The following is an 18,945-nucleotide window of genomic DNA, read 5'->3' as shown; positions in this document are numbered from 1 at the left end:
TGTAGCCACACCCCTTTTTGAAGCACAAAGGGTCAACTTTAATTTGCTCCTGCAAGCTTCTTTATGTACGGGCACACGTGCATGTTTCGGTATGTCGATGAGGGAGTGCAGCTTGTAAAAAAAAAAATAATCAAGAAGGCAAGGTACATCATAGCTTATTGCATGGTGTTCAAACGTGTCCAACTAGGCTAAGTGCTAATTTAGTTTTTCCCCTCCATTTCCACTTCGTTCGCCCTGTCTTTAAACAGGGATGATGGGCAACTCACCTCTCGCTTGACATCAAAGTACTTATCGCCTCCAAGGCTTAGTTAGACATTCGTAATCAAGTAAAAGTTCTCGCAGGGGGAAAACATTTATATTAATTGTCTCAAATTATTGTGTTAATTGTGATTGATTAATTAATTATTTACATCCATATTGAGTGCATTTTAATTATTGCATTAATCTATTTTTAAATCTTAACGTTACTGTCTCTTTTTATGTGAGTTCCCAATATGACATATGCGGCATGAAGATAATAGTCAGCCACGCCAAAAAAAGGTTTAAGAATTAAGTATATCAGACAAATAGTGTAAAATGTTCATTATAAACTTAAAAACGTGTAAGAAGTATATGGTTTGTATAAGTTTGAGTTTTGTCTTGCTCTTAGTATAGACCAGAGGTGTCAAATTTGTTTTTTGAGGGCCACAACACAGTTATGGCTGCCCTTCGAGGGCCACTTGTAACATCCATCCACTTTCTACCGCTTTTATATATACTATACATTTAAACGTATAATAGCCTCATGATATTATTACACAATTGCCTCTGCATTTAAACAAAGAGTTAAAGTACCAATAATTGTCACACACACTAGGTGTGGTGAGATCATCTTCTGCATTTGACCCATCACTCTCACCCTCTGGGAGGTGAAGGAAGCATTGAGCAGCCCGGGAATCATTTTTGGTGATTTAACCCCCATTTCCAACCCTTGATGCTGAGTACCAAGCAGGGAGGTAATGGGTCCCATTTTTCTAGTCTTTGGTATGACTCGGCCAGGGTTAGAACTCACAACATACCGATCTCAGGGCGGACACTCTAACCAAATTGATGGATAACTAGATTTAACCCTTCAATCAATCAATCAGTGTTTATTTATATAGCCCTAAATCACAAGTGTCTCAAAGGGCTGCACAAACCACAACAACATCCTCGATAGAGCCCACATAAGGGCAAGGAAAAACTCACCCCAGTGGCACGTCGACAATAATAACTATGAGAAACCTTGGAGAGGACCGTGAGAATCCAGTCCAAAGTGGATCCAATATAGTAGCGAGAGTCCCGTCCAAAGTGGAGCCAGCAGGAAACCATCCCAAGCAGAGGCAGATCAGCAGCGCAGAGATGTCCCCAACCGATACACAAGCGAGCGGTCCATCCTGGGTCTCGACTCTGGACGAGCGGTCTATCCTGGGTCCCGACTCTGGACAGCCAGTACTTCATCCATGGCCACCGGATCGGACCCCTCCAAAAGGGAGGGGGGGACATAGGAGAAAGAAAAAGAAAAGAAACGGCAGATCAACTGGTCTAAAAAGGGGGTCTATTTAAAGGTTAGCGTATACAGATGAGTTAAATGCTTCTACTGAGGTAGCATCTCGAACTGTTACCGGGAGGGCATTCCAGAGTACTGGAGTCCGAATGGAAAACGCTCTATATATATGGGTTCTGGGAATCACTAATAAGCCGGAGTCATTTGAACGCAGATTTCTTGCCGGGACATATGGTACAATACAATCGGTGAGATAGGCTGGAGCTAGACCGTGTAGTATTTTATATGCAAGTAGTAAAACCTTAAAGTCACATTTTAAGTGCACAGGAAGCCAGTGCAGGTGAGCCTGTATAGGCGTAATATGATCAAACTTTCTTGTTTTTGTCAAAAGTCTAGCAGCCGCATTTTGTACCAACTGTAATCTTTTAATGCTAGACATGGGCAGACCCAAAAATAATACGTTACAGTAATCAAGACGAGACGTAACAAACGCATGGATAATGATCTCAGCGTCATTAGTGGACAAAATGGAGCGAGTTTTAGCGATATTACGGAGATGAAAGAAGGCCGTTTTAGTAACGCTTTTAATGTGTGACTCAAACGAGAGAGTTGGGTCTAAGATAATACCCAGATTCTTTACCCTTGTGTATTGTTCATATTGTTGTTACTCAGCCAGCGTTTGTGGGTCTGATGGACGCGTTGCATTTTATACTGAACAGATGTTTACCTTATCCCAATAAACACCTGTTCAGTATTTTAACACTGAAGTGTTTGATTGTGAGGCATTAAAAGCCACAAAATGCAACGGGTCCATCAGACCCACAAACGCTGGCTGAGTAACAACAATATGAATGTTGCGCGGAAAATTTCTCTGCCAGTTTCTGCATCCCACAGGGATTCTTCTTTTGTGTTTCTGCACCTGCGGTTCCCACACAAGGTTGCAACATTGTTTGTCAAGACTGTCTGCTCTCATTTTCTGGCACATTTGACCCTCTGATGTTCTGTGTACATACACTCTGTTCTCTTCCTGTTTAAATGTATTCTTAACATGGATACAGTATCTATTTGATACATTGCATGTTTTACATATTTTCTTTGTAACATGTCCAAAAAGGAGTAGGAAGAAGCACGGTTTATCTAATCTTCCCCCTTTTTTTCTTTATAACTATTACTAACACATACTTTCTGATCTCAATTTGTACTCAATTTACATCAATGTGTCTTTTATTCACCAGTTATTCCCATAAGTAGTTAAATCAGTTATGATTCGCTTAATAAGATGGATAACATTTCAAATTCAATAAATTCATGACGTTTATCTTAATTGGTGTTCTTTGTACTTTACACTTATTTGAACCACATCTTTAACAGGATCATATTAGTACATTGTTTGATTTCTATACTTAAACCATTGGATAATTTAATTCCACATACTGATATACTAAAGGTCTTAAGTGTTGTACGTGCATCCAGATGTTATTGTTCTCCTTTTTTGTTTAGAATAATTGTTGTACATTCTTGGGTAGCAGGTTATAGTTTGCCTTGTGAAAATTTTAGCTGTTTGCAAATGCACCAAATCATTGAATTTCAATATTTTGGATTTCATAAATAAAGTGTTTGTATGTTCTCTATATCCAATATTATATATTATTCTGACTAATCTTTTTTTTAACACAGTTAGTGTATGAAGTTTAATTTTGAAATTATTTACCCATATTTCTGCCAAACAACTCAGATATGGTAACACTAGCAAGCAGTAGAGAATATGAAGTGATTTTTTCTAAAACATATTTTTCTTTATTCATTATAGAAATATTTATTTCCACCTTATGTTGAGATTTCCAGTTGATTACATCATCTGTCATTACGGCCAAAAATGTTATTTATTTTACTCTTTGAACGTCTACTCCGTCTCTTTGTATTTGTGTTTGACTTTCTCTTTTATTGTTACCGAATAGCATTATTTTAGTTTTACTGAGATTCAAGGATAGTCTGTTTTTGTCAAACCATCATTTTAATCCGTTAATTTCTTGTTATCTTTTGTATTAGCTTCTGTGTGTTCTCTCCTGAACAAAAAACAGTCATGTCATTAGCAAATAAACTAACTTTAAACCATTTGTATCTACACAAATGTCGTTCATGTAGAAATAAAAAAAAAATTGGACTCATTATTGGTCCCTAGGGTACAACACAAGATATTTCTAGCTCTGTTGATATATTTTTTTACTGAGCTTCACGTATTGCTTCCTATTGGTTAAGTAGCTTCTTATCCAGTTTAAGACCAGGCCTCTGATGCCATATCATTCCAGTTTTGTAATCAAGATATTATGATTGTGTCAAATGCTTTCGTTAGATCCATAAATACTGCTGCTGCAAACTGTTTACTATATATTATGTTGGAAATTTTCTCTATTTTCTGATTAATGGTGTTGAAATGTTAGCTCTGTATCCATATTGGTTGTCTGCGGGTGTTCCACTTTTGAGCAATCTGTTGTGGAATAATTTTTCAATGATTTTAGAAAACTGGCAGTAACGAAACAGATCTATAGTTTGTGAATTAGTGTTTATTACCAGTCTTATAAATTGGTACTACATTAGCTATTTTCATTTTGTTTGGGAATTTTCCTGTTTGAATTGACGGATTGCTAACATAGGTTAAAGGCTCAGAAATGTCTTCAATGATTTTTTTTATCGCTTTGATATCAATTCCGTGACAATAAGTTGAATTCTTGAATTTGCATTTTTTTACAATCTACATTATTTCCTCATTTGTCACATTAACAAGGAACATTGAGTTGGGATTTCTATCAATAGAGCCATTCCAGTTTTCAACTGGAATCCTTTGCTGTAGGTTGGTTCCAGTATTTACAAAGTATTTGGAGACTGTACTAGTGTTTAGAGACTCTTTACTTTTGTCGCTCGATGTTCGCGACGAACAACGACAACTGCAACTACCTTGATGTCATACTTATTTGGCGATGCTGATCCAACTGCATTTCTTCTCCTTAAAAGCCGCCATTGCCCTCTTAATATTTGCATATTTTTTAGTGGGTATATCTCGGATGTATTAAAGTACGTCCACATCTCAGACATGCTGCCTTCGCTCCAAACAATTGCGTGCATATTGCTTACGACATCGCAACATCCTGTTTCGGCAGTGGTGTTTCGATGACCAAAGTCTTTTTCGGCGTCTGAATTTTTGGTGCATCACTAGTCAATTGCTGGTATTCCGACACGTGACTTCTTCCCGTAAGTGAAAACCAGTGGTGGTCACACAGCAAGCATCGCGCCAACTATCTGAGTGCAAAAGAGGCTTAAATATTCCTGCAAAAATCAGATACAAAATTTAACTGTGCAACAAAATAGATCCCTATCCTTTATCAAAAAAAGTTTTGTTGAGTGATATCCAGAATTACGTCGGTCGCGTTCCCAGACATATCGAACTATTGTGCTCCAGATGCCATTCTACACAACAAAACTGATGGAAACTTGGGAAAGCATGGAGGTGTACAACTTCTCTGTGTGTGGTTTCTGCTAGCGGGGTGTATAAAATAGTCAGGACTTGTCATGGATACAAAGGATTGTGGGTATTTGTTGTGTTGCGTTTATGTTGTGCTTCTGGGAGGATGTCCTCCCGAAATGTGTTTGTCAATCTTGTTTGGTGTGGCTTCACAGCGTGGCGCATATTACTAAGAGTGTTAAAATTGTTTATATCACAACCATTAGTGTACTCTGTGTCACCCAGTATGCCTTGCAGTCGTGTGCGTGTTGCTGCGGGAGCCACACACAACATGTTACTGGACTGACAAGCAGATCGTACATGCTGTAGAGGGCGACAAAGTCAATGACTTCATAGCACGCCCTAATACTTATTAACTGGGTGACTGCCGGTAGTCATTTTAGAGAATAATAGCGTCTCCTGTTGTCTTCTTCGCTTTGTGACACGGGTCTTAAATGGCTCTTTGAATGGCAAAGGATACCGATCCCAGAACCATGTATATCAAATATTTCCGGATGGTTCAACCGCCAGCCACCCGAATATAATTAAAATCTTTTTTTTTGTCATGTCACCCGCCCGACCCCCGGTTTATCCGGGGACTCGGCGGATGAGACCGCAAACCGCGCATCTCTAGTCAGTAACATCCCAGCAATAGTTCACAAATAAAAGGCTTTATACATCATTTCATACAATATATTACTTAAATCTGTTTTTACGTAAAAAAAACAAAAAAAACAACAACTCATTTTTAAGGCATTAAAGCATTTAAGCTATTATTTTGCCGTGGCGGCCCACCACTGGGTCACATGTAGGGGAAACCCTGATGGTATTTCATCACTTTGTAATGATTAACAATGTCATGTGTAATGTCATTTTGTATTGCTCAGAAAAGTTACTTACCATTTTTTGATGTGTTAACTCCATCACTTTATATTACGGCTGTAACGTTTACCGTATTTTTCGGATTATAAGTCGCTCCGTAGTATACGTCGCACCGGCCGAAAATGCATAATAAAGACGGAAAAAAACATATCTACGTTGCACTAAAGTATGAGTCGCATTTTTGGGGGACATTTATTTGATAAAATCCAACACCAAGAATAGACATTTGAAAGGCAATTTAAAATAAATAAAGAATAGTGAACAACAGGCTGAATAAGTGTACGTTATATGACGCATAAATAACCAATGGAGAACGTTCCTGGTATGTTAACGGAACATTTTATCGTAAGAGTCATTCAAATAACTATAACATATAGAACATGCTACACGTTTTCCAAACAGTCACTCCTAATAGATAAATCCGATGAAATCTTCTTCCTCGATGTCACTTCTAAACAACTCTGCCAACACTAAAGGTATGCACCGATTCCTCTTGTCGTTTTCTGCTGCATATTTCACTATGTCCATTATATATATATATATATATATATATAATGAAGACCTGAAGAATAGTTAAAGATATATTAAATAGGTCTCATTGCAGTTCTTACAACTGACAGTAGGCTGTTTCTGGCATTGCATTCACAACAGCTGATGCTGCTCAGTGAGTTGAAACATTAGCTTAAGGGCACAGTGACATTGCAAAAGAAGTGTGCACAACACTCAATCACCTTAACCACAAAATAATAAGACAGTAATGTGAAGTAATGTTAGCTTCACATGTCACGGCCTGAGCTGTCCTGGAGTGTTTTCTCCCCTTCTAAATAATTAGCTATAACAAAAGATAATTGCCGTTTTTGCCCTAATTTGTAGCATTTCCGTCACTTTCATCTGACAAGGCTTTTCTTATGTCTCTTAAACAACACCACCTCATGCGTCTGCGGAACCACATGTACTTCTTCATAATGAAAATTGTCAATTTCTCTTTAAAGGTTTTAAGTTGATAAAAAAAGGAACAAGATCTAATCTGGTTGTGAATGTCTTGACTATGTACACCCATTTTTTGGAATAAAATATATATGAATAAAATAATTATTGAGGCCTCACTTATTGCAGCATGTAATTACTCTGCTGGTGGTCAAAGAGGCCACATTGTAACACAAAAGTTTGCCAAAGCCTGATTATCTCTGTGAGGTTCCATGAACTTATTGAGACCCCATTGAGACACCCCATGAAGCTTTTATTTTTAAATCCGAGAAGTAAAGCAGTGGAGGATTTTGATACCACTGAAAGATAAATGCAATCTTGCAACACATAATTGGTATGCTTGAACAGCGATTGTACATCCTGGTTTTGAAAATCATTTTAATTAGATTTTGTTTGTGTGTCACTTGACTGCAGGTGAAAGGCATGAGTGCCACAGTCCAACGGATCATTATGCCCACAAACCCAGGGACCCCTTATTTTCTGTGTGTGGAGTTTGCCGTGGACCTTGGTGCTGGGTTCGCGCTAACTCTTTCTGATGGCAGCTCTGCTTGGATTGGAGAAGGTAAAACGAGGCATCTAGGACTACTGTTTTTCAGCCTGCATCTTCTAATCTGACACACAAGCTACAGTATGTCCCCATTAAGTGGGGAGGTTGAATGTACTCCTCATGCTTGTCCTGGTATTCAGGTTTTTTCTAAAAGTCCAAAAATATGCATGTTATTTTCTAACCGCTGAAATGCACGTAACTACAGTTTTAACCCTCTGGGGAGTACATACTTTATTAGCAGTTAAGTAGTGCCAGGATGAAAAATTCCTCAAGGAATAGAATAGAATAGAAGAGTATGGGCCTTTTAATACAATACATTGAGTATCTGCCGATAACAAATATCGAACCGATATCAGCAGGAATCATTATTATAATAATCATTATTTTATACACGTTTATCATTTTGTATTGTGGAATGTGACCCCGCATTTCCACTGGATGCGAAACGGCACACGCACGGCGGCCGACTCCTTCCGTCAATGTGTCCGTTTCCACCGACATGTCGTTGACGTTCCGCATTCCAGCGCTAAATATACGCAGAGCTTCAATGTTTGCCGGACGTCGCAACAAATGTGGTTCAATTCAGCTAAAATCTGCTTGCGTTGGACCGTAAGTCATATACAAACACAAAACAAATGGTCTGGTATACTTCCCATCTATCTATCCATTTTCTACCGCTTATTCCCTTCGGGGTCGCGGAGGGCGCTGGAGCCTATCTCAGCTACAATCGGACGGAAGGCAGTGTACACCCTGGACAAGTCGCCAGCTCATTGCAGGGCCAACACAGATAGACAGACAACATTCACACTCACATTCACACACTAGGGCCAATTTAGTGTTGCCAATCAACCTATTCCCAGGTGCATGTCTTTGGAAGTGGGAGGAAGCCGGAGTACCCGGAGGGAACCCACGCAGTCACGGGGAGAACATGCAAACTCCGCACAGAAAGATCCCGAGCCCGGGATTTAAACCAGGACTACTCAGGACCCTCGTATTGTGAGGCAAACATACTTACCCTTCTTACACCGTGCTGCCCGGTCTGGTATACTTCCAAAATAAATTACTACATTTTAAACGCAGATCGTATTTTACATTTTGAAATGTCCTAATGGGTGGCGACATGAAGTCATCTTGCCAGACGTTTTCAGACGTAATTTCAACTAGTTGACATAAATGGATAGGGACATGTGGATTATTGTGGTCCAAAATTAAAGAATAATATACAGGCATATCTCGGGCAGCTATATAAATAAATAAATAAATAAATGGGTTGTACTTGTATAGCGCTTTTCTACCTTCAAGGTACTCAAAGCGCTTTTGACACTACTTCCACATTTACCCATTCACACACACATTCACACACTGATGGAGGGAGCTGCCATGCAAGGCGCCAACCAGCACCCATCAGGAACAAGGGTGAAGTGTCTTGCTCAGGACACAACGGACGTGACGAGGTTGGTTATAGGTGGGATTTGAACCAGTGACCCTCGGGTTGCGCACGGCCACTCTTCCACTGCGCCACGCCGTCCCTTAAAGATATGGAGATATGGGGGTCTGTGTCAAATACCAGCTGATGTGGTGATCCGGAAAGCAGGGGAGTGGTTGTTGTGACGCTGGTGATGTCGTCCCACGGCCGTTTCGGATCCAGTGGAAATTCAGGATTAGAAAGGGGGTTAGTTAAAGTGAAATTAGTGATCAAAGGTAGGTATGAAAACAAATTGTATTTATTATCAACTGTCTGGAATTTAATTACAATATGATGTCTTTATGAAGCGGTGTGGTAATTAATTTTTTGTCGACACTTTGTGGTCACAATAATTGATTAAGTTAGGCTCCTCATGCTGTAAGTTGAACGATGCAGACATATTTGTTACTGGATAATTTCTAATACACTTCTTCCTTTGAGTCTGTTCAATGATGACACCTATCACATATGTCTAGCTTGTGGGTTATTGTGTGCTTATCTGTTGTGTATCTGCTTCTCTTGTGAGGCTACAGTATGGGGTTCTTAACATTTTTGACCTCGGGGCCCAACGTTTCCGATACAGAGGGGACCAGGGCCCACTCAAATATTAACACTGAATTAGCAATCTTATTCTTGATTTTAATTGTATTAAATAATTATGCCTAACCTACTTACAGTTTAACAGGATAAACCTTGTCAAATTATATGAAAGCCTGTGTTAATCACAAAGATTATCATTAAGGCTTAGGTCAGGCTGATTACAAAAATAAATACCAATCATATATTTTGCATAAAAAGGGACTCATGAAAAAAAAGAATGAAAAATAAATTTAGATACAGTTATGCAGTGCTAAAATAGATACATTCTAAGTAAATTAAAAATAACAAATAATAATGTATATGTTTTTTCATTAAAACTCTCAATTAAAAATACAACTTCACCCCTTTAGTGATACATTTTGCGCTTAAGACACTTATCTATGACTTTAGCTCCAGACTTATTCTGTTTGTTTTATACTGTCAATACTAACACAAGCGGTAGAAAAGTGTATTACAACTGAGTACTGCTGCAGCCTAAACGGACCACAGCAGAGAAACAGATATTTTTTGGCAGCCCAACAATGGATTAACATGGATATGGTTAAGAAGCACAGGTCTACACTGTTTACATTTTGTAAGTGACTTCACTAAAATACAATAAATTACCAACCTGTGTGTTTTTTTGAGGACATTGCAGGGTAGGATGTCCAATTCTGATTTTTTTTTTTTGGTCAAATGCAATCCTTTTATGCAATCGTTCATGTTACAAAAAAAATGTGATCTCAAATGTGAATGCAAACTGACCCGGATGCGGACGTGAAGTCATACGTGCTGCAGCGTTTTTACGGAAGTAAACGTGGCTCAAATTCTTGTAGGTCTCCGGTCCTGGTGCATTTCTGACAATTTCAAGGATATTGTGCAATTAAAGCCCACATTTTCTGAACAGAATTTTTACGTGTAGAAAATTAAGCAGGGACAGAGCAAGCATTTTGACTCCGACAGTTTGCGGGGCATTTGCCATAATGTCTGGTCCGAAAAAAGTGTTGGCAAGCTATCAAAAACACAGTAGTGGTGGAACATTGACGTGAGTTCTTAAAACATAATTGTTTCATGTTTTCTGCTCATTTGTTAATTATTTATTTTGCAATCGTCTATTTTGGCAAAGAATTATGACGCTTATTGCTTTGTGATGACGTTCTGGTCGGATGAATGTGACACAAGCTTTCACACTGCAGCCACATCACATACATATCCAATGTATATCCATGTAGGAAAGAGGCCTCGGTTGATTTTGAAAAATTTGGAATTGCAGTGTTCACACATTGACATAAAAAACATTTGATAAAGGGCACAATTGGCAAAAAAAATAAATCTAAATTGACCTGTAGTGTGAACAAGGCCTTTAATGTTAACTTTATGTCCAGCTTTGCACAAATACATTGATATCGGACATTGTAGATGCCAGTCGATATCATCCAAATTTTATTTTTTTGTAATATATCGTTGTGGCTTGTGCAGCCCTTTGAGACATTCGTGATTTAGGGCTATATAAGGGCTATATAAATAAACTTTGATTGATTGATAATAATATCGGACCGATATTTGATATCAATATCACATCGGGACACCCCAAGTTAAGAGTGTATACATGTGGGGTTTTTTTTTCCTGATATCTGTCCGATATTCAATATCAATATCGGATTGGTACGTTTTTAGTTAAGAGTGCATACACATGTTTTGATTCATATTTTTTTCTACTTATTCTGCTCAAATCTCTCAATCAACTTCAGCCCTAAATAAAAATACCAATTATGTATTGTTTTGTTTGACCCCTTTGTATTTTCATTTTAAATTAATGTTGTCTTTTATTTTAGTTTTAAAAGTGCTACTGGGGTAAAGGCCTGAATATACATAAGTGTAGCAATAAAGCAAATGTAATGCTTTGTTTTATCATTTGCTTTGTCAGATTTCAAACCCAATGGCAATTTAGTATCACTGGACAAACAAGACCCCATTGACCACCATTATGACTCAAATTTACAGAATATAAGAATGCATTGTCTAACACACCTGTTGCGGACCCCATCATATAATGTTGCTACTCTTCAACGAAGGGGACACACATACAGCTGTTTTTTCCATAATCCATTCACTTCTGGGTTGGAGTTTACAGGTGTATAAAATAGATTAACCAGCATAAGGCACCTTGTTGTATGTGCACCCATGTTGAGTGTGTACACCCACTTTCTGTGGAAGGACACCTGGAACATAGGTGCTCCTTAGTTTTCTATTTCTGTCCATCTGCAGCGTTGACAGGATTGAATGGGGCTGTGACAGATCTGTACGGGCTCCTCACTATCCATGTGTCTGCGTTTGATGTGTTAATTGGGACCCTCGGCTCTCTTGTGAGCAGCTGTGCAACAGCTGATGACATTCCCGTCTGCTTCCCTGCATGCTTCCCTTTAAATCGACCAAGTATATAATTCATGTTTACAATTTTGCTCTGCAGCCAACTATCAGCCCTTTGCTCCCAGTCTAGATTGTCGTCTGTGCATGACTTAGACAATCTTGCAAACACGCAAAACATTTGTTCTTTGTTTTCAGTTTCAGAAGACGAGGTGACATGCGGGGCCAATGACACGGAGGTCCCGAGAGAGCAATATGTTGAGGATCTTTTTCAAGCATTGACAGGAGGTGGACAAGGGCGAGGACTGGTGAGGGGTGCAGGTGATGTGGACGTCTATTCTTTCCAGCTCACTCCAGATTGCCGTCAACTCTCATACCACAAAGTCTTTGATGGCGTTCCGGTAGGTAAACATGGTATGTGATATGAGTACATTGTACTGAGATCATAAACACACATCGCGGCAAAGACCCCGACTCACATGTCCATCCATCCATTTTCTACCGCTTGTATTTCATTTAAATCCAGAATTTTTAACAAGTGCAATTCTTTCCTCGATTGCCTGAAGGTGGTACAGGCAGCCACATGTGGTCAATTTTAAGATATTTCTGATAATAATAATTATCTGGAAATTGTTTTGGAAGCTTCCCAACAAGAAGTCTGCAAAATAGCTCAATAATGTTGTATCGCAATTCTTAATTTGGAACTACCGAGAGTACACAGATGGTTTACAGAGCACACATAGGTCTTGATCTACTATGCTCCAAATACAACGCAGTAAACAGCGTGTGCAAACTATAAAATTGTGTGTACTATTAATGGGTTTGTTGTGTGATCTAATAAGATTGCAAGTGCAATCGATAACAAGTGCAAAAGTGACGCATACTGCATTATTTAGATTAGATTTTTGGCGTGTACTATGCATTTTTCACCATTGAGACACTCATTTACTGAACATTTGGTGTTTTACTATGTTTCGAAACATGCAGCGGATCATAATGTCCTACTTTTTATGGGCATTTTAGAAGCAATACAACCCACGTTTTTAATACGCTAAAGGTGCGAGCGAGCGTTGAAATGTTTGCGCCGCAAGAAAATGAATATGTAAAGATGTTTTTTTTTTCAAAAACGAACATCATGAAAAAACCCAAAAACGCATCAATTGAATTGTTTTTAATCAGCCCCTTAAGTTATCCAGAAGCTATAAAATTAGAAAATTATACATCTAATATTTTTTTTAATTTTGCCTGTCCGTATATGCTGTCAGGTATATCTTGGACGGAAGGAGCTGCATTGCGGTGGCCTCCTTTCTCACAGCTATTCCTGCACAACTGCCAGTTTGCAGGCATATTTAATATAAACGCAGAACCGTTTTAATCTTAAAAAACCACACTGTGACTGCTAAATAATTGAATTAGCATTTTCTCCTCCCAGTATTGTTGGCGTACTGATGGTCAGCATGCATCCATTTTCTACCGCGTTTCCCGTTCGGGGGTCGCAGGGGTGCTGGAGCCTATCTTAGCTGCATTCGGGCGGTAGGCAGGGTACATCCAGGACAAGTCGCCACCTCATCACAGGGCCAACACAGATAGACAGAAAACATTCACACTCATTCACACACTAGGGCCAATATTCTTCATATTTATAGAGACAGCAAGCTAAATGGATTTTGCTTTTTAAGAGAGAAAATCTTCTGCACACGGGCTTAGTAAATCAGCTTTACTTGTGCTATCAAGTTAGCACATGTTTTAATACACACAAACTCTGAGTAGAGCAGGCCCTTAGTGTTTTTAATAGGTTTGTCATAAATGACGTGTTAATTTGTGATTAATCACAAAAAATATCGCATTCATCATGTACATACAGGAAGCAAATTAATCATGCAATTTATTTTGAAGGTATATGCTCCTTGAGCTTAACCGTGGATAGGTACTTGAAAAGCGGTGTGGCATATTTCCTTTCAAAGTACGTCCTGAATGGACTTTAGATAAAACTGTGCGTTTGAATGGCTGTCTGTCTCTCTCTGTTGGCCCCGCGACCCCGAAACCCGGAGACCCCAGTAGAAGATAGATGGATGGATGGGTGTTACCAGATTTTGGACAAATAAATTATTATTTAAAAAAAAATCCACATTCTGACAATAGATTTGGATTTGTGTCAAAATATTGGGCCTTGTTTAAGTTAATTTACATTTTCCAAGCAAGTAATAACCTGTGATTAATAATGATAAATAAATAAAAAAAAATTGGTTAATCTGATAAAAAAAATATCTTTTAACAACACTATTGTCTAAAATAACATCATTAGTTTGCTTTTAAATTCCTCTGCATCATGTGCTGCAACTCCATCAAGCGTTATTCCCCAGGGAGAAATGCATGCATACATCCAAATGGAAAGGAAGTCATTTTACAGGGGGCTGTTAACAAGATAAGGTTTATAGTCTAGGCATTATTGCAGACGTAGAAAATCCCACTTGCCTCCAGGTGGCCATGGACAAAAGCCACAAGATCAAAATCATTCCGTTTGTTGCCAGGAGATTGTGCTCTAGTGGGTGCAGCTTGTAAATGTTTTGGCAAACAGGGTTTACTGACTAAACTTTGGTGAACATATTTTAGCTGTGGTTGTACCAAATGAGAGCAGTGAGCTTTCACACGTTGAGCTGCGTTGCTTCTTCCACAGTTCACAGTAAGTGGCTGCTTTGATTGAGTACAGGTCACTGAGGTCTCAGTGGATCTTGGTGTTGTTATTCCCAACTGTTGGAGGGCGCTTTTGCCTCCAGGGTGCAGGGCTGCGTCGACGTCCACAGAGGAAACCAGAGGGAAAAAGCCAGGGAGTTAGGAACACGGTATAGGACCACAAAACCGAGATTTATGGACAGGAACGTCCTAATCCCCTAAATGTTATACACTGGCTGATTAGAGCCACCCCCTGGCTTTTTCTGGGTGTGTGGGCCGTGTATAAAAAAAAATGCCTGGGAAAGTGTGGGCCAGTGCACGTACGCATCAGTGACCAGAAAGAGAGCTATTCATTGTATATTCAAAGAAAGTGCATTTTAAATATTCATTAATTTGATTTGACGAGCATTGACTGAAGGATTTTACTTTAATTTAATGTTATTGTTACTCAACAGCTCCTTTATTTGTTTAAAGTTAAAAAAAAAAAATATTCCCAATTACAATACCAAATGGGCATCATTATAAGAAGTGACTTACACACAATAAATGGGCAAAACAAAACTATTTTTTTTTTTTTTATTTAGATAAAATACCTTTGAATAATAGGTTTGGGTCCAGTATACATTTGAATAGTACATCAATCCATCCATTTTCTACCGCTTATTCCCTTTTGGGGTTGCGGGGGGCGCTGGCGCCTACAGTTATTTATTAAATAAGGATGTAAATGGGTCACGCTGATCGTGTTCAAAGCAATGCTAAATTACCAGTTAGCTCTATGGGATTTAGAATGGAGACTGTTGCCATATCAAAAAAGGGCATTCACACGTAGCCTGTCTGGATGACGGTTCATTGCATTTCTCAAACATTGTATGTTTGACACAGTTTTTGCCCTATTTTTAATCTCTTTTTATGTCTGTGTAGTATGGTTGTTCGGTATACTGGTACTAATAAAGTACAGCATTACTATTTGATTGAAAATGGTACTATACTGCCTTTGAAAAGTACCGGTACCGTTCTTTCATTTAAGTGCCGCTGTGTGGTGGTCACTACAGGAGCCGAGGGGCATGATGTTGATTGTGTCAAAACGCACACACAAAGTGCATACAAGCAATAACGTCGTAGAAAGGAAGAATGGCAAAAAAACGACAATTCTACTGGTTAATAAAGAGTGTGCGTGAAGCGCTATATGGAAGTATTTGGGCTTCAAAACCAACGGTAAAGGTGGCGCTTTAATCAAGGAATCGCTGCGCTTCAAGTGTTGCTTTAAAACACGCCTCGCCAAATATAGCGATTGGTATTACCACCTTTGCTTCAAAGTTAGGTAAACATTTAAATAATGAACATTCAGATCTGCACAAGGAGTTATACAGAGTGGCAGGTAATAATGTAGTTGTTACACCTATCCTGCTCTTGGCTTTGGTGCAGACCGTGGTGCAGACCGTAGTAGAGGAACGCAGGGTAGACGTTCCCTTCAGTTCACTTTACCCCGCAATGGGTCTAAGATCCGCTTTCCGGTCAGAATTTGAGGCCGCCGATTAGTGACAATCTGGTTGTTTTTTATTAGTTTTGCAGGTCGCAACCAGACCCATCATCACTTTACTGTGCCTCCCGTGTGCTTCTCTCTCCCTTGGCCCACCCACTCACTCACTGACGTTACTTAGCCAACACGTTAACATTCTCACAAACATACATACTGTAAGCTACTCTCATATGTTAATAGCTCCTCTTTTGTACAAATGTAGATACATAACATGTAGATACATACAATGTAAATACATAACATATAGATACGCACACAGCTGCTTGGCTTGATCCCCAATATTAGCGGAGTTAAAACAGCCCGTCTAACTTCAACTAGCGCAAGTAAAATGACTGAATTTGGTAACAAATGTCTACCATTTTTTTTTATCTTTAAAAAAAGTGTTTTATGGCTTATCTGGGGTACATTTATCCATAGTTTTGTTTTTAGTACTTACTTATAATTGTAGTTTTCTTAAAGCACATGCCACTCCTGGCATGTGCTTTAATCATGAACCATTCATTATAATCTAAATAAAACATTTGTATTATATTCTAATCTAATCCTTTATTATGGCAGACTATATGTAATATGGAAAATTGTAAATTGTTCTTCGAGTGCAACAAGAAAAACACAATGTGTTTAATGCCCTTTAATTTATATTTCGGGGGTTAGTGCGTGTGCCTCAAAATACAAAGGTCCTGCAGTCCTGGGTTCAATCCCAGGCTCGGGAACTTTCTGTGTGGAGTTTGCATGTTCTCTCCGTGACTGTGTGGGTTATCTCCGTGTACTCCGGCTTCCTCCCACCTCCTAAGACATGCACCTGGTGATAGGTTGATTGGCAACACTAAATTGGCCCTGGTGTGTGAATGTGAGTGTGAATGTTGTATGTCTATCTGTGTTGGCCCTGTGATAAGATGGTGACTTGTCCAGGGTGTACACCGCCTTCCGCCCGAATGCAGACCCCCCCGTGATCCCAAAAGGGACAAGCGGTAGAAAATAGATGAATTGGTGAAATTCAGATTGTTAGTCATTTTTAGTGTTCAGAATTAATTTAACAATATTCTTCATTTTTTGATATTATATTAATGAGTTGTTAATTCGGGCTTGACGGTGGAAGAGGGGTTAGTGCATCTGCCTCACAATACGAAGGTCCTGCAGTCCTGGGTTCAAATCCAGGCTAGGGATCTTTCTGTGTGGAGTTTGCATGTTCTCCCCGTGAATGCGTGGGTTCCCTCCAGGTACTCCGGCTTCCTCCCACCTCCAAAGACATGCACCTGGGGATAGGTTTGATTGGCAACACTAAATTGGCCCTAGTGTGTGGATGTGAGTGTGAATGTTGTCTGTCTATCTGTGTTGGCCCTGTGATGAGGTAGCGACTTGTCCAGGGTGTACCCCGCCTTCCGCCCGATTGTAGCTGAGATAGGCGCCAGCGCCCCCCGCGACCCCGAAAGGGAATAAGCGGTAGAAAATGGATGGATGGATGGGTTGTTAATTCAACTATTGTTGTTGAACAATTGAAGGGTCTGCATTCAACTTTTGATTTCTTAATCACCCAATTCTTCATCTCAGTTTGTCTTTGGATGAAGTGTATTACAACATACCTTATGCGATTGTGTGCTTTTTGAGATGATCGTCCATCGATTCATCCATTTTCTACCGCTTGTCCCTTTCGGGGATGCGGGGGGTTGCTAGAGCCTATCTCTCAGCTTCATTCGGGCGGAAGGCGACGTACACCCTGGACAAGTCGCCACCTCATCGCAGGGCCAACACAGATGGACAGACAACATTCACACTCACATTCACACACTAGGGCCAATTTGCCCGTAAGTATGTCAATATTACTTACTATAATCCCTACTGTAGTGTAGTAAGGGATGGGTACAGAATCCAGTCTTTTTTTTGGTGCAAATCGAATCCCACTGATTCTACCGTGCACTGATTACCATGTTGCGGTACCTGGTTTGCCCACTCAGCCAGCTCTTCGCACTCCCGCCCTTGGTGATCACTCCAGCAGCACTGGGAGTGGACTCAGCCAAACTACCTGTGGGCAATGTTGCAATTTTAAATGCCAACAAAGACATAGACTCAACAAACATGTCGATGTAAGGAAAGTAGTGCTCTACTTTTACAAAAAAGTGTGCTAGCTTGATGCTAATATACAATGGCTTTGTTATTGACATGCTACCGAGCTAACATTAGAGATTTTGCATGGCAATGTCAACACCTCCAAATTTGTTGAAGAAAACTATAACTAAGATGCATTTTACAATAAAACAGCTGGTGCGTAAAAAATACAATCTCACAGTATTAACACTTTTTAGGGTGCAACAAAAACACGTGATAAAATATATCCTACTGCCAGCTAACGTTTTGGACTTATTGTCACGTCTATGGGATCATGTTTTGTTTTGGTCATGTTTGGTTTTGTTTTTTGGACATTCAGTTTTTGTTCCTGCACTTCCTTGTTTGTCTTATTACCATAGCAACTCATTAGTTTTCACCTTGTCCTCATGTCATGCCCCTGTCCTCATGTCTCAAACCTGTTTGCACTCATTATAGCTATTATTTAAACCGGTAGTTGCCATGAAGTCAGCCTGGCAACTTTACATATACAGTGGGGCAAAAAAGTATTTAGTCAGCCTCCGATTGTGCAAGTTCTCCCACTTAAAATGATGACAGAGGTCTGTAATTTTCATCATAGGTACACTGCAACTGTGAGAGACAGAATGTGAAAAGAAAATCCAGGAATTCACATTGTAGGAATTTTAAAGAATGTATTTGTAAATTATGGTGTGAAAAAAAGTATTTGGTCAGTAACAAAAATTCAACTCAATACTTTATAATATAACCTTTGTTGGCAATAACAGAGGTCAAACGATTACTATAGGTCTTTAACAGG

The 18,945-nt window shown here is 39.3% G+C and overlaps 1 protein-coding gene across 5 annotated transcripts in view; it reads left to right on the top strand.

Moving 5' to 3' along the window:
• LOC133556406 (DNA repair protein XRCC4-like) overlaps nucleotides 1-18,945 on the top strand; it is a 92,859-nt gene that overhangs the window by 8,726 nt on the left and 65,188 nt on the right. For all 5 annotated transcript variants that reach the window (XM_061906315.1, XM_061906314.1, XM_061906313.1 and 2 more), the window contains exons 2-3: nucleotides 7,308-7,455; nucleotides 12,050-12,252. In XM_061906315.1, the coding sequence (XP_061762299.1) occupies nucleotides 7,317-7,455; nucleotides 12,050-12,252 (342 nt within the window). In that variant the 5' untranslated portion in view covers nucleotides 7,308-7,316. The remainder of the gene's footprint in view (nucleotides 1-7,307; nucleotides 7,456-12,049; nucleotides 12,253-18,945) is intronic.

The sequence above is a fragment of the Nerophis ophidion genome, linkage group LG07 (genome assembly GCF_033978795.1).
Source record: "Nerophis ophidion isolate RoL-2023_Sa linkage group LG07, RoL_Noph_v1.0, whole genome shotgun sequence".
NCBI classification, from domain to species: domain Eukaryota; kingdom Metazoa; phylum Chordata; class Actinopteri; order Syngnathiformes; family Syngnathidae; genus Nerophis; species Nerophis ophidion.
The sequence above is the reverse complement of the archived record's forward strand: the minus strand, read 5'-3'. Positions and strand labels throughout refer to the sequence as shown.